This window comes from Engystomops pustulosus, chromosome 11 (assembly GCF_040894005.1).
Source record: "Engystomops pustulosus chromosome 11, aEngPut4.maternal, whole genome shotgun sequence".
In the NCBI taxonomy this organism is placed as follows: Eukaryota; Metazoa; Chordata; class Amphibia; order Anura; family Leptodactylidae; genus Engystomops; species Engystomops pustulosus.
The window spans coordinates 50,722,664-50,734,936 of NC_092421.1; the positions used below are offsets into that span (position 1 = coordinate 50,722,664).

General features: G+C 47.8%; 1 protein-coding gene across 2 annotated transcripts; it reads right to left on the reverse strand.

Moving 5' to 3' along the window:
* Positions 1 to 432: 432 nt before the first annotated feature.
* Positions 433 to 11,040, reverse strand: LOC140105356 (uncharacterized). 2 transcript variants are annotated; one of them, XM_072129260.1, is made up of 3 exons: positions 5,299 to 11,040; positions 4,848 to 4,978; positions 433 to 4,177 (listed from the first exon to the last, which is right to left on the reverse strand). In XM_072129260.1, exon 1 carries the CDS (start codon positions 10,632 to 10,634, stop codon positions 9,087 to 9,089), a length of 1,548 nt encoding a protein of 515 aa, XP_071985361.1. In that variant the 5' UTR covers positions 10,635 to 11,040; the 3' UTR covers positions 433 to 4,177; positions 4,848 to 4,978; positions 5,299 to 9,086. The 2 variants fall into 2 exon arrangements, with proteins under 2 accessions (XP_071985361.1, XP_071985360.1); XM_072129259.1 differs by having other exon boundaries at positions 433 to 4,978.
* Between the last annotated feature and the right edge of the window lie 1,233 nt (positions 11,041 to 12,273).

The window sequence follows — 12,273 nt, forward strand, 5'->3', positions numbered from 1 at the left end:
TTCGAGCGACCCCTCCTAGCCGGGTACGCCCTTGGCGGACGAGGGTTTCCAGGTCGGTCTCGACGTCTACGCCGGGAATTCGGGATAACTGCGGCCTGCAACCAATCTGGGACTTCGCATGGGGGGCATCCCAGCATTCCGAATAAGGCCGGCAGGTCGCCGGGGTCATGAACAGGCATAGAACGACCCTCCTTCCGTACAACAAGGGGGAAAGGAAACCCCCAGAAGTATGAGGCATCGCTTTCTCTGATTTTGTCCAGCAGTGGGCGTAGGACATGTCTCATCTGTAGGGTGCGGGCAGAGAGATCAGGTAGTGTCGGGGTCGGGCCAATCCCGCCTTACACTCTTCTCTCAGACACTCCAAATTAGTTGAGCATGCGTGCACATTTGGATAAGAAAAGACAGAAGACTGAAGTTCTGTTTTATCTTAGGTTCATGCTCTTAACTTGCCAAACAGAAAAAAGAGATGAACTGTGTTTATTTCCTGATTACATAGCTTCTTATACCCATAGGAAAAGGTGTGGTCACATACATTAAAATCATTATAATTGGTTATAGCTAAGCATATATGTCTGGCCCCCGGCTCTTGCTGATTGGTCTTCCAAAACTAGGCCTTGGTTGCTATGCCAGGGGAATTTCCAGTCACCGTTGTCTACAGTAAATTGACCACTAGTCTGGATGCTGATGCTATTCTTAACAAACATCTGCTTTTCCATCTTCTGCTTTCCATCACAAGACTTGAGTTCCGCTGACAGTTGCATGTCTGGTTAAAACTGATGTAAGGGAAAAGCTCTGTATTTCATAACAAACAGTGTACAAAAATATAGGGCAAAGGGCACATGTATACAATCATAAAGCATATAATTATTATGGACACATAATCATTACTTTGACCCTCACAATTCCCCCCTAAATACTGAGCTTTTCCCTACACTTCACTGCGATTCGTTTTTCTTATAGGCTGTCCATGTGGTGGGAGAGGGGAGTGGATTGCTTCACTGAGTCATTGACCCAACGTGCCCTTGTGACACCTGGATCAATTTCCCAGCACTAACCTTGCTGACACATGGAGTCCTCCTTCTTTCCCTTACACTAAAGCTTCCACTATTGGGGAGGGGGTTACGTATTCTGAGATCACAATGGCAGGTAGGTCATCTATCGGGGAAGAATTTGGGTGTTCCAGAACTGGAACATCAGGCTGTTCTGACAGAACTGAGATCTCAGGCAAATCGGGCAGATTTCTATTCCTCATGGACATATAACAAACAGACTGTTTATCGATATTCGGAAAAACTCCTTTAGCCTTGTTATTCGCAATTTTCTTGGCCAACCTCTTGTATAATGGTATACAACAACATAAGAGAAATAAAGCCAGGATGAACATCCCGAGTAGTACCAATCCTATCTGTTGGAAAAGGGTCTTCCACCCTCCTGTCCAGCTAGTAAACCATGCTGCCCAGGAGGTATCTACCCCTGCATTTTCCTTCATCTCAGTTGCCAATGCTGTAATTTTCTTTATTACTATCAGTGTTTTACCACCAGCACCTGAATTCTGAGGGATGTAAGTGCAACAGTCTTCTCCTATCATTCCACACACTCCACCTTTTTCTGCAAGTATCATATCTAGGGTCATTCTATTTTGCAAAGTCATTCTAGTATTGGGGCCCAGTTCTTCCACAATACTAGTGAAAGCATCCCTACTATAATTTACAAACCTCTGCTCATTATAGTAAACGTAATTTATCCAGTCCACATTTTTGTTGATTTGCACTTGGGGAATTATGGAAGCAAATCCGGCTGCAATCTGATCCTGAGCCTTGTATCGGTCTGGGACCCCCCTTGGGACACCAATACTATCTATGTAAACATCAGGGTCTTGTCCATAATCAGTGTTACTTAGTGACCTTTTTATCTTTACCTGTTTATTTTTATGAGTCGGATTCCAGGGTAACATCAAGAAAGGCAGGACTAATTTAACTAGAGCACATTGACCCCTCCATGATTGGGGGAGGCGGTTCCTTAGCTTACCATTCCCACAAAGCCAAAAGACATCATAAAGGAAAGAAGTATGGTCGGACAACAAACCTGAGTCTATGGTGACAATCTCTTGGCAGAAACCTTTTTCAAACACCCCCAGGGGAGTTTTGGCATCAGTGATGTCAGAGGATACACAGGTATAGTTCCCCTGCTCAACCCAGATTTCACCTGGGGGTCTTACCTTAGACTTAACATGAACTAAAGGTAGATATTCCAAACAATCAGAGGTATTTTGGCCCTTTAAAAGTCTCATCAAACAGGTCAGTTTATCTATATGTGGGATCACATAGGGTTGGGTGGTCAGATGAGGATTCGCCCCTGCACAAGCTATGCATCCGACTGATATGTTGTGTGCCTTTACAGTATACCTTACCCATTCTAACCATAGGTTCTTTCTTGGGACAACTTGAGTTTCCGTAGAGAAAACCTCTTCCCATTTTAGCCCGGGAACTGGTATTACCTCGCTTACTTCTTTTCTGTAGTTCTTGATCTGCTCCTGCTATGTAGTTTACTGGGGCACTTGTGGGTCTCAATTTGGCGTCCCTCAATTCGAATTACTATGAATTATCTGTGATTATTAAACAACTTAAACAGAAAAGGATATAGAGCTTCATTTTGTCTTCCCTTTGCAGTGTGACGCGTGTATCCAGGTGGGTTTCCCTTCAAGTTTCACCACTGTAGGCGTTACCAGGACCACTGTGTAAGGTTCCTCAAATCTGGGTTGGAAGCAATCTTTCCTAATATGCTTCTTCACATACACTTGATCACCTGGTTGGAAGTTGTGGACTATGTCACCTGATGACTCTGGAAGAGAAGCAACAACTGCAGCATGCAGATTAGTTAATTCCTTGGACAATTCAATTACATATTGTACAGTCTTATCATGACTTTCAGACAATTCCTGCTTACTTATCACGGGAAAAACTGGTGGTTTGCCAAACAAAATCTCATAGGGGGTGAGACCATGCTTGGCCTGGGCAGTGTGTCGGACATGATACAGAGCAATGGGGAGTAATTCTGGCCAGGGGAGGGGACTATCCTGAGTCATTTTAAGTAACTTGTTCTTTAGGGTACCATTCATCCTCTCTACCTTCCCTGAGCTCTGTGGGTGGTATGGTGTATGCAGGCCCAAATCTACTCCCAACATATTCCATAATTCTCTGAATATCTGAGAAGAAAAAGCAGGGCCCTGATCTGACTCTATGACTTGTGGTACTCCAAATCTACAAACTGTCTCAGTGATCAATTTCTTTGCTGTAGTTTTTGATGTCATGTTAGCTACTGGGTACGCCTCTGGCCATCCGGAGAACATGTCTACTACTACAAGTACATATTCGTGTTTTCCCTCCTTGGGTAGCTGGATGTGGTCCACTTGGATCCTTTGAAATGGGTACTCTGGTCTGGCAAGGTGTTGTTGGGGTACCTTTGTCGTAGGGGCGGGATTGCAAGTGGCGCATACGGTACAGGCCTGGTTGTATGCGGCAATAATAGATCTGATTCCTGGGGCGTAATAGATTCTCTGGATGCAGGCATAGGCTTAGTTCTTTCCCCGATGTGTGGCTCCCTTGGTGTATCTATATAAACGTTGTCATCTAGGTGCTTCTCTTAGACCTTCAGAATCCTTTGGGATTCTCTACCTTTCCTTATGTGTCTGATCAACCTTATCCCTGGGGATCACGAGGAAGGAATGCACAAATCTTATCACCGTGCACTCACCTTCCCAGTCTCTAGGCCTGACCTGACTCTCCTATCCCCACAAATCCTGTACACACCAGACACTGCTAATACAGGGTTACTTGTGCTGTCAATGTTAAAAAAGGTCATTGTCTTGTTGCACCAACCGTAGGTAAAGTCTCCTACCCTGCGGGCATCGTGGTCAGCCCTACAAATACAGTGATAGTCATGGTTGGGGTGTCCCTGAGCATACAGTCAGTCAGAAGAGACCAGCTAGCAGGAAGTAAGTTTGCAATAAAAAACGTGGCAGCATGCTGGCTTCCCTCCTGCTTCACAGACGTGGCATTGGTCAGCAGGACTTGGAAAGGACCGTCGTAACAAAGCTCCAGACTCTCTCTCTGGTGTCTCTTTACCACCACGTAGTCTCCAGGCTCCAGGTTATGCATCCTGAGGTCTCTGTCTGGATCTGAAAAAGGAATCAGAAACACTTTTGCGGACCTTTTCCAAGGCCTGGCTCAGCTGTGTGGCATATTCCACCTGGTTTCCTGCCATCAGCTATAGGGTCTGTGGGAAGTAGGGGCCTAGTCTGGGTGCGCAGCCAAAAAGTACTTCAAAGGGGGCAATCCCATATTTCTGTTGGAGGTGGTCCTAACTGAATGGTGGGCAGCAAGAAAGCACTCGCCTGTTCTACACCCAGGAGGGACAAGGTTTCAGGTCTTTACCTGTCCAGTGAAGTGGGTTCTGCGACTGGACTCTATGGTCTCTGGAAGTCCAAACCTGCAGAAAAATCTCACTCACCAACTTCTTGGCTGCGGCTCCAGCAATAGCCTTGGTCATGGCAGAAGCTTCTGGACACCCTGGAAAGAGATCAATGCACACAGGCACGTATTCCTACGTACCACGTTTTGGTAGCTGGATAAAATCCATATGCAGTCTTTGGAAGGGATACAGCAGCTTGGGTGTCACCTTCTGTGGGGTCTTTTCCACCTTACCCGGGTTGTGGCAGGCACAGACTATAAAGGCTTTCACTAGTCTAGTGACGGGGGTAGTAATGCCCGGGCAAACCACTTGTGGTTTATGAGCACTAGCATGGCCATTTTGGATATGTGTGTGTTTCCGTGGGCTACTTGACTTACTGTCGGGTGCAGGGCTCCGGGCAGGCACACCCTCTCTCCCAGCATCCAGGTCCCATCGTCATCTGGGCTCCAGCTTTCCTCCACACTTCCTTCACTTCTGATGACTCTCGGGCCACCAGGGACTGGAACACCTGTGGATCAAACTTTTAGCCCAGAACTCACCGCTGAGACTTCAGGACAGTCTCCGGGCTCCATCTGTGCAGCTGCCTTCGCCATCCCGTCAGCCACATACTTGCCCTTGGCTTGTGGAGTCACCAAATTGTGTGTGCTTTTTCTTTTACTATCCCCACCTCTTTTGGAAGTAAGAGAGCATCCATGAGCTCTTTAATCAGTGTGCCATGCTTAAAGGGGGTCCCTGCAGAGGTGAGGAAATCTCTAGCCTTCCATATGGGTTCATAGTCGTGTTTAGACCCCAGGACTATACCTTGAGTATAGATGTTTGCCCTTTTACCTTCCACCAGCTGTAGCACTTCCCTGAGTGCCATCACTTCACCTCCTGCGCTGACCTGTGTGGAGGGAGTGGTTCTGCTTGTACTACCTCATGTGCGCCACTGACCACTGTATATCCAGTGTAGAACCGTCTGTCTTCTCCTGCAGACCTGGAGCCATCTATGAGAAAAAAACTCAACATCTGGGTTAATCACCCTTCTCCCCCCCCCTCCGAATCCTGGAAGACTGGCGATAAAATGAAGGATTCAGAGCTGTGCACCTTATCAGTGTGTCCTGGGGCATCAGGAGTGCACACTGGAGTCTGAGCTGTGATTCCTTTCTTCAGATGTTTGGACTGTACTTGGGTAAGGACACTGTGCAAGGCAAGTGGGGTTTGCACTGTAACTGAGTAATCTAGGGTCTAGGATCAGCTCACTGGCCTTGCTGAGCAGATTGCTGGCTGCAGCTACTAACACATGAGGGGCCCCCCTCACGACTGAGTCTAACCGGGCCTAATAGTGGGTCACTGGGGAGGCCACCATATTCCTGGGCTAAAACATCTATGGCATGGACTGGATACTCAAAGCGAAATAAAATAAAATATCTGGTTCAGTGGAATGTGCCTAGGGCCGGGGCAGACAGGATTTACCAGCTTAGGGCTTATGGAATACATCAATTGCCTCCTGACTAAGGGCAAATGGGGAAGAGGCAATTCAGTTTATCAAGAGACAACATCAGGCTGGAGGCAGCAGACCTTATCCCAGGCCTGCAGGAGCTGGCCAGTCCTAAAAACATGTAAAGAGGCTCAGGGCCTCCGGGCAGGGGCACATTCTGGACCACCAGCTTTCTTTCCTCTGTCAGGTGTCTGCCTGTGGCTGAGAAGCAGTGGCCTAGGAAGACCACCTTTTCCTGGCAATACTGGAGCTCATCTCCGGAAACTTTGCAACCCTTCTGGAACAGAAAACACATAAGGTCAATAAATGCATCCTGGCAAACAGAAACAGTAGGTCCTCCGCATACTAATAAGGAGAACATCCAGTAAGGGGCTAGTCTGTCAGTCTACTTCCTGTAGGGCCGTGGGGTATTGGCTGGGTGAGTTTTACCCCCCTTGTGGGAATCTGCACCAGGTATACTGGAATACTGAACTGGTAAAGGCAAATAGGTACTGGCAATTTTCATGCAGGGGCACAGAAAGGAGAACATTTGCCAAATCAATAACAGTGAATAATTTGTCACTCTCGGGGACTGCTGCCAGTGTGGGACACTCATTAGCAGCTTGGAGATCATGGACCATCCTACATGTATGTTGTTCTTTCTGGGTCTTTTTCTTGACTGTAAATGGGTTAAAATCATCACTGGGCTAGCAGGGGAGGGTTTGACAATAAGAGATGCTGTCTGGGGGGATGTTCTTGCTGACGTCCTCGTTAGTTACCTATATTAGAATATAGCCACTCACTTTAGTCACTTCAGTAATGTCTCCTCCCAGCAAGTGGAAGCACGCCCCCTTGAACTGGGCTCCTCCGGAATCGAAACTTTTGTCAGTCATACTTTGGTGTGGTCTGTGAAACACTGGTCTCAGTTTCCCTCTGTCTTTCAGTCACAGTTCCCTCTATCGCCCCCCCCCTCCTTGTAAACTTGCACTTGCAAAGTCAAGTCACTGTCTGTTCTCTCCCAAGCACAGCACAGATCGCTTCAAGACCAGTTCTCAAACACAGATTGCAAGCAGCTATGGAGAAATTTAGTCATCAAGGAATAAAAATCTCTTTTTCTCAAATTCTCTACACATCAAAATCTCTAAAATGTCCCTTATCACCTGTCTCTTTCTCAACGGGCACTCTGAAGGATTCCTGTCACTCTGTCCTAGTGTCCGTCTGTCAAAGTCAGAGGCTCTAAGTGTCTATTTAAAAATCTAATCAAGTTGTTTTTTTTTTTTTTTTTTTCCTCTCACCGTCCTTTTAATTCTAATTCTTCTAATTCTTATCATGACTCCGCCCATTCCAGGTTTTATAAACCACACACTCTACAGGTCCACCCTTCCGGACCGGGTTGTCCGCCATTATGGGGCTGTGGCTGGGCACATGGCACTGTCGCCATTTTGGTTCCGCATTTCACATCTCTATCTAAAAGCTTCACATATCCATATAGCACTTCTGCTTTTGTTGAACAATCATCTCCCTGAACTTCTGACCATCCCTCAACTTGCAATGCTCTGACCACTCTGTAGTGAGCCTGAGCAGCTTCCAGTATGCCCTTATCTTCTAACACACCTCTACTTGTGGTTAGAATTTGCTTCCACACTGAAGGCTGTAGCCTTCCCTTTGAGGGCATATCAACATACTTGTACAACCTCACACAATTATTAACATACTTTTTTCCTTCCCTTTTCTCAACAAGCCCGACTGCAGTCTCTGCCCCCTCGGGGAGGGTATGCACTTTCTTAAACACACCTAACATCATGTTCTAACAAGGTACACGTTGGTGTAGCTATTCACTCAACGCAGGGGCCCCGGCTCACCGTTGTGTATCAAGAAAATAACAAACGTCCCTAACCTACCAAAACCTCTGACTACACATCCGTTAGAACCATTAATAGTTCAAAAACCGTGCTTCCCTCGGTACCTTAATCAGCCGGTCTCCTAGTGAGCCATGCTATCTTCTTTCCGGTCTCTAACCCTAGACCACCTTAATTCCCTCCCCCCGTATAAAATAATAAAAACAATAAAAACAATCCGGACACGTAACCAGTGCCCAATATCCCCAGAACAGAGGATGTCAATCTGTACTATTCTCAGTCCGCAAACTTCCTCCCCAGCTTCTACAGAAGGGGGGCAGAGACTCTATATGTCACAATGAAGCCTTTTACTTTCACTTTCCACCCAAAGGTCTGACTCAGTGCCTGAGAGAATGAGGCGTGGTGATTCAGTGACACACCATAGGGAAGTGTCACTATACATCAGTTCTGAACCATCCCAGCGATCACCGTAAAGAAAATGAGTCTCACCACTCAGACAATCAGCCCTTAGACCCGAAAAGTATCAGAAGCTACTAACTTATTCCACACCAATGATCACAGGGAAGTCCAACACATATATAATATGCATCAACTTGCCGTGATTCAGTGAGGCCGCGGTCCTCTATTGGTGTGGACAAGCGTTCGTCCTCCGTCCTCTGGTTCGGGTCCTCGGGTGTACGGTATCAGCGGGGATGGCCCCACGTTCGGGCGCCAGCTGTCGGGGTCGGGCCAATCCCGCCTTACACTCTTCTCTCAGACACTCCAAATTAGTTGAGCATGCGTGCACATTTGGATAAGAAAAGACAGAAGACTGAAGTTCCGTTTTATCTTAGGTTCATGCTCTTTACTTGCCGAACAGAAAAAAGAGATGAACTGTGTTTATTTCCTGATTACATAGCTTCTTATACCCATAGGAAAAGGTGTGGTCACATACATTAAAATCATTATAATTGGTTATAGCTAAGCATATATGTCTGGCCCCCGGCTCTTGCTGATTGGTCTTCCAAAACTAGGCCTTGGTTGCTATGCCAGGGGAATTTCCAGTCACCGTTGTCTACAGTAAATTGACCACTAGTCTGGATGCTGATGCTATTCTTAACAAACATCTGCTTTTCCATCTTCTGCTTTCCATCACAAGACTTGAGTTCCGCTGACAGTTGCATGTCTGGTTAAAACTGATGTAAGGGAAAAGCTCTGTATTTCATAACAAACAGTGTACAAAAATATAGGGCAAAGGGCACATGTATACAATCATAAAGCATATAATTATTATGGACACATAATCATTACTTTGACCCTCACAGTAGGATCTGTATAGTGACCTCGCCATACGTCAGGCGACCTTTTTCTCGGGCGCATCTCATCAGGCGCTCCTTAGTGCGATAATGATGGATTCTGCATACTACGTCACGTGGAGAATCAGGATCAGTCGGTTTCGGACCTAGAGCTCTATGCACCCTGTCCAGTTCAATTGGTGTCTCCGGTGGGTCTCCCAGCACTCCATTAAAGATTGTGGTGATGATGGACCCGAGGTCCCCGCCCTCTTCATCTTCAGGAAGGCCTCTCACCCGCACATTGTTGCGACGACCTCTATTCTCAAGGTCGTCGTGTTCCAGAGTTAGGGAGCGTATCATATGCTGTTGTGCGGTAACCCGCTGTTCTAGCTGCTCCAGTCTGGTTTCATGAGATGCGGTTTGTCTTTCTAGAGAGCCCACCCTGGAGCCCATCTGTTCCATGGTGCGGTGCACCTCATCCAGGCAATGACGTTGCATCTTCTCCATCCTGGATATCATGGAGTCAAAAAAGCTTCTAGTAGGTAAATTTCTCAAAGCCTCATGCAAGTCCGCCCTGGTCAAAGGTGGTTCCTCTAGCAACCCAGAGTCCCTATCGTAGGGTGAGGCCCATGTTTGTGACGGGAGAAATTCTGGGCATCGTGGGTCCATGTGTGATACCGGAGACTGGCGACCCCGAGATAAGGAGGGGGAGAAGGACAATAGCGGTGAGATCTGTGGTCCTGCTCTCGCCCCATGGCACCTAGCCGCCGAAGCACCTCCTATGTCCGGGTCCGTGCTTCTCCCAGCTGGACTAGCCTGGGACTGAAACATAAGCGGGGTCGGAGGAGGCTCTGGGGTACTGGGCATACATTCCATAAAGAATGAGGGCTCACCTCTCACATGAGCCTGTAAAGGGGGCTGTGTTTCACCCCATTGAGTGTCCCAAACTGCGTCCACTGGGGGGGCCTGGGCAGGTGTGCTCACCTGTGAGATAGAGAGGGGTGCTGTCTGTCCATTTGTAGCTGCACTGTCCTTCCTCTCCTGACCAGCAGGGGGAGCAGCGTGCACCTGCGCCTGGTGGATAATCTCCCTCCGTGTCAATCCGTCTGCCTGCAGATGGGGATTTTGGCAGTGGCCGCCCGCAGCCTGTGTGGAGGGAAGCTGTACCTCATGGGGAGACCTCGTAACCCCGGCTGACATGTCCAGGTCCACGGCACCCTCGATGTCTTCCTGTGGAGTTGCGGCCTGGCCCCTTGATACGGAAGTGCCTGAGACCGTTCCATTGCGTTCTGCAGGAGTTGTTGGACTTCTCCCCGGACCAGCCGGGGGGAGAGTGTGCGCCGGTGTTGGGGTGCCGGCTGCTCGCTTTTTGGGAGCAGACGCTGACTTAGGCGGCCGCGGGAGAGGACGGCAGTCACTCACCGCTTGAGCAGCCGAGGCACACGTGGAGGCGGCGGCCATTTTCCCAGGCCCAGCGATCGTCTCACTCCTGGGGCGCAGGTAACGCGGGAGGGTGTTCGCGGGATTGACCGCAGGCTTCGGGGGGTTCTTCTGGTGTCTCCCCTTACTCATCTCCTTGCGGTTTGGGCACTCTGTAGTTGGCTTATGCCACTTAATGTCGTCCGGTTAACGGGAGCTCCAGTTGCGTGCGACTACACTCTCCGCATGCCGAGACCACGCCCCCAATTGCTTTTACTTCTATTTGTGATTTTATTAAATAAAATTTATTTCTTTATTCTATCTGTCTTTCTATTTGTATAATTTTGATTCATTGTTTCAGATGTTGTTAGCATTATTTTCCTAGGACCCATTTCCTTGGCAAGTTTACTTGTATATAAAGATTACTAAAGCATTTAAACGCTTTATATCGGTTTAAAAACATAACGAAAATAAGCGCCGGCACCAGCTCACCCTGAGCTGGTGCACGGCATTTGCAGCTTATAACCACCATCGGAAGTGCTAGGTTTCCTTTAAGGGCGCGTTCACACGTTGCTTTTTGACCTGCGTTTTCATTGCGTTTGAAACGCATATACAACAGCTGAGGAGGGGTGATTTGCTGAATTACATCACTGTTAACATGTCTGTTTACCAAACGCATTGTAAACGCGATGTTAACGCATGCGTTTTGTTAACGCGTGCGTTAACATTGCGTTTACAAGCGTAAATGGCACTGTAATTAGGCAAATCACCTCTCATCAGCTGTTGTATATGCGTTTCAAACGCAATGAAAACGCGACCAAAACGCAACGTGTGAACGCGCCCTAAGTCTCCACATGCCTTTAATGTGGTATTAATTGGCAATCTCTCCTTAAGGAGATCATCTACTTTCTGACCCTAATGGCGCGTTCACACGTTCCGCTAGCGTCGCGTTCATAGCGCAACTCCAAGGCTGGCGCCACACGTAGCGCTTTGTCTGCGCTTGCAAACGCAGACAAAGTCGCGCCCCCCGGGCGGGCCTCGGCCCGATTGCATCGGCGTTGAACGAGCCGCCGGTGTTTTGCGTTAATTTAATAGAAACGCTGATGCGATCGGGCGAGGTCCGCCCCGGTGGGCACGACTTTGTCTGCGTTTGCAAGCGCAGACAAAGCGCTACGTATGGCGCCAGCCTAACTCACAGGGGGCGGGGCTTGGGCCGAACGCATATACATCGATAACCCGATCGCATGCTTTTCTCTGGAAACGCATATGTCATCGGCCCGAGCCCTGCCCCTGTGCGCTAGCATCGCGTTATGAATGCGACGGTAGGGAACGCGCCCTAAACCAACGAGGACACACACAAAGTGGTAACTTGCAGAATATAAGGAGGGAATAAGGACAAATCTGTGCAGCCCTATTGATGATTGAGGTCTGGGACTGATGAAAAGAAAGGGGTCCCTCACACCCTGGGTGACACTAACACAAGAACCGTACACAGCACATGAACGTACACAATAGTGACACAAAAAAACTATACAAAGTTGGTATTTCTGTGATAGTATAGACCCAAAGAATAAAGAGGAGGTGTCATTTGGACCACAAACTAAAAGCCTAAAAACAAAGTAAGAAAATGGAGAAATTGTGGGGTGTTTACGTCAATTCCACCGCATCTGGATTTCCCACCCTCCAGATAAGATTCATACGGATCTGCTGATGGAAAAATAAATAAAATGTTGACTTTTGTGAGGAGTTAAAACAGAAACGAAAAGATGTTAAATGCATACCTCCCAACTTT

Bases quoted from the DNA above. Each gene is read 5' to 3' on its own strand.
- LOC140105356 (XM_072129260.1), bottom strand. From the start codon at position 10,634: ATGAGTAAGGGGAGACACCAGAAGAACCCCCCGAAGCCTGCGGTCAAT.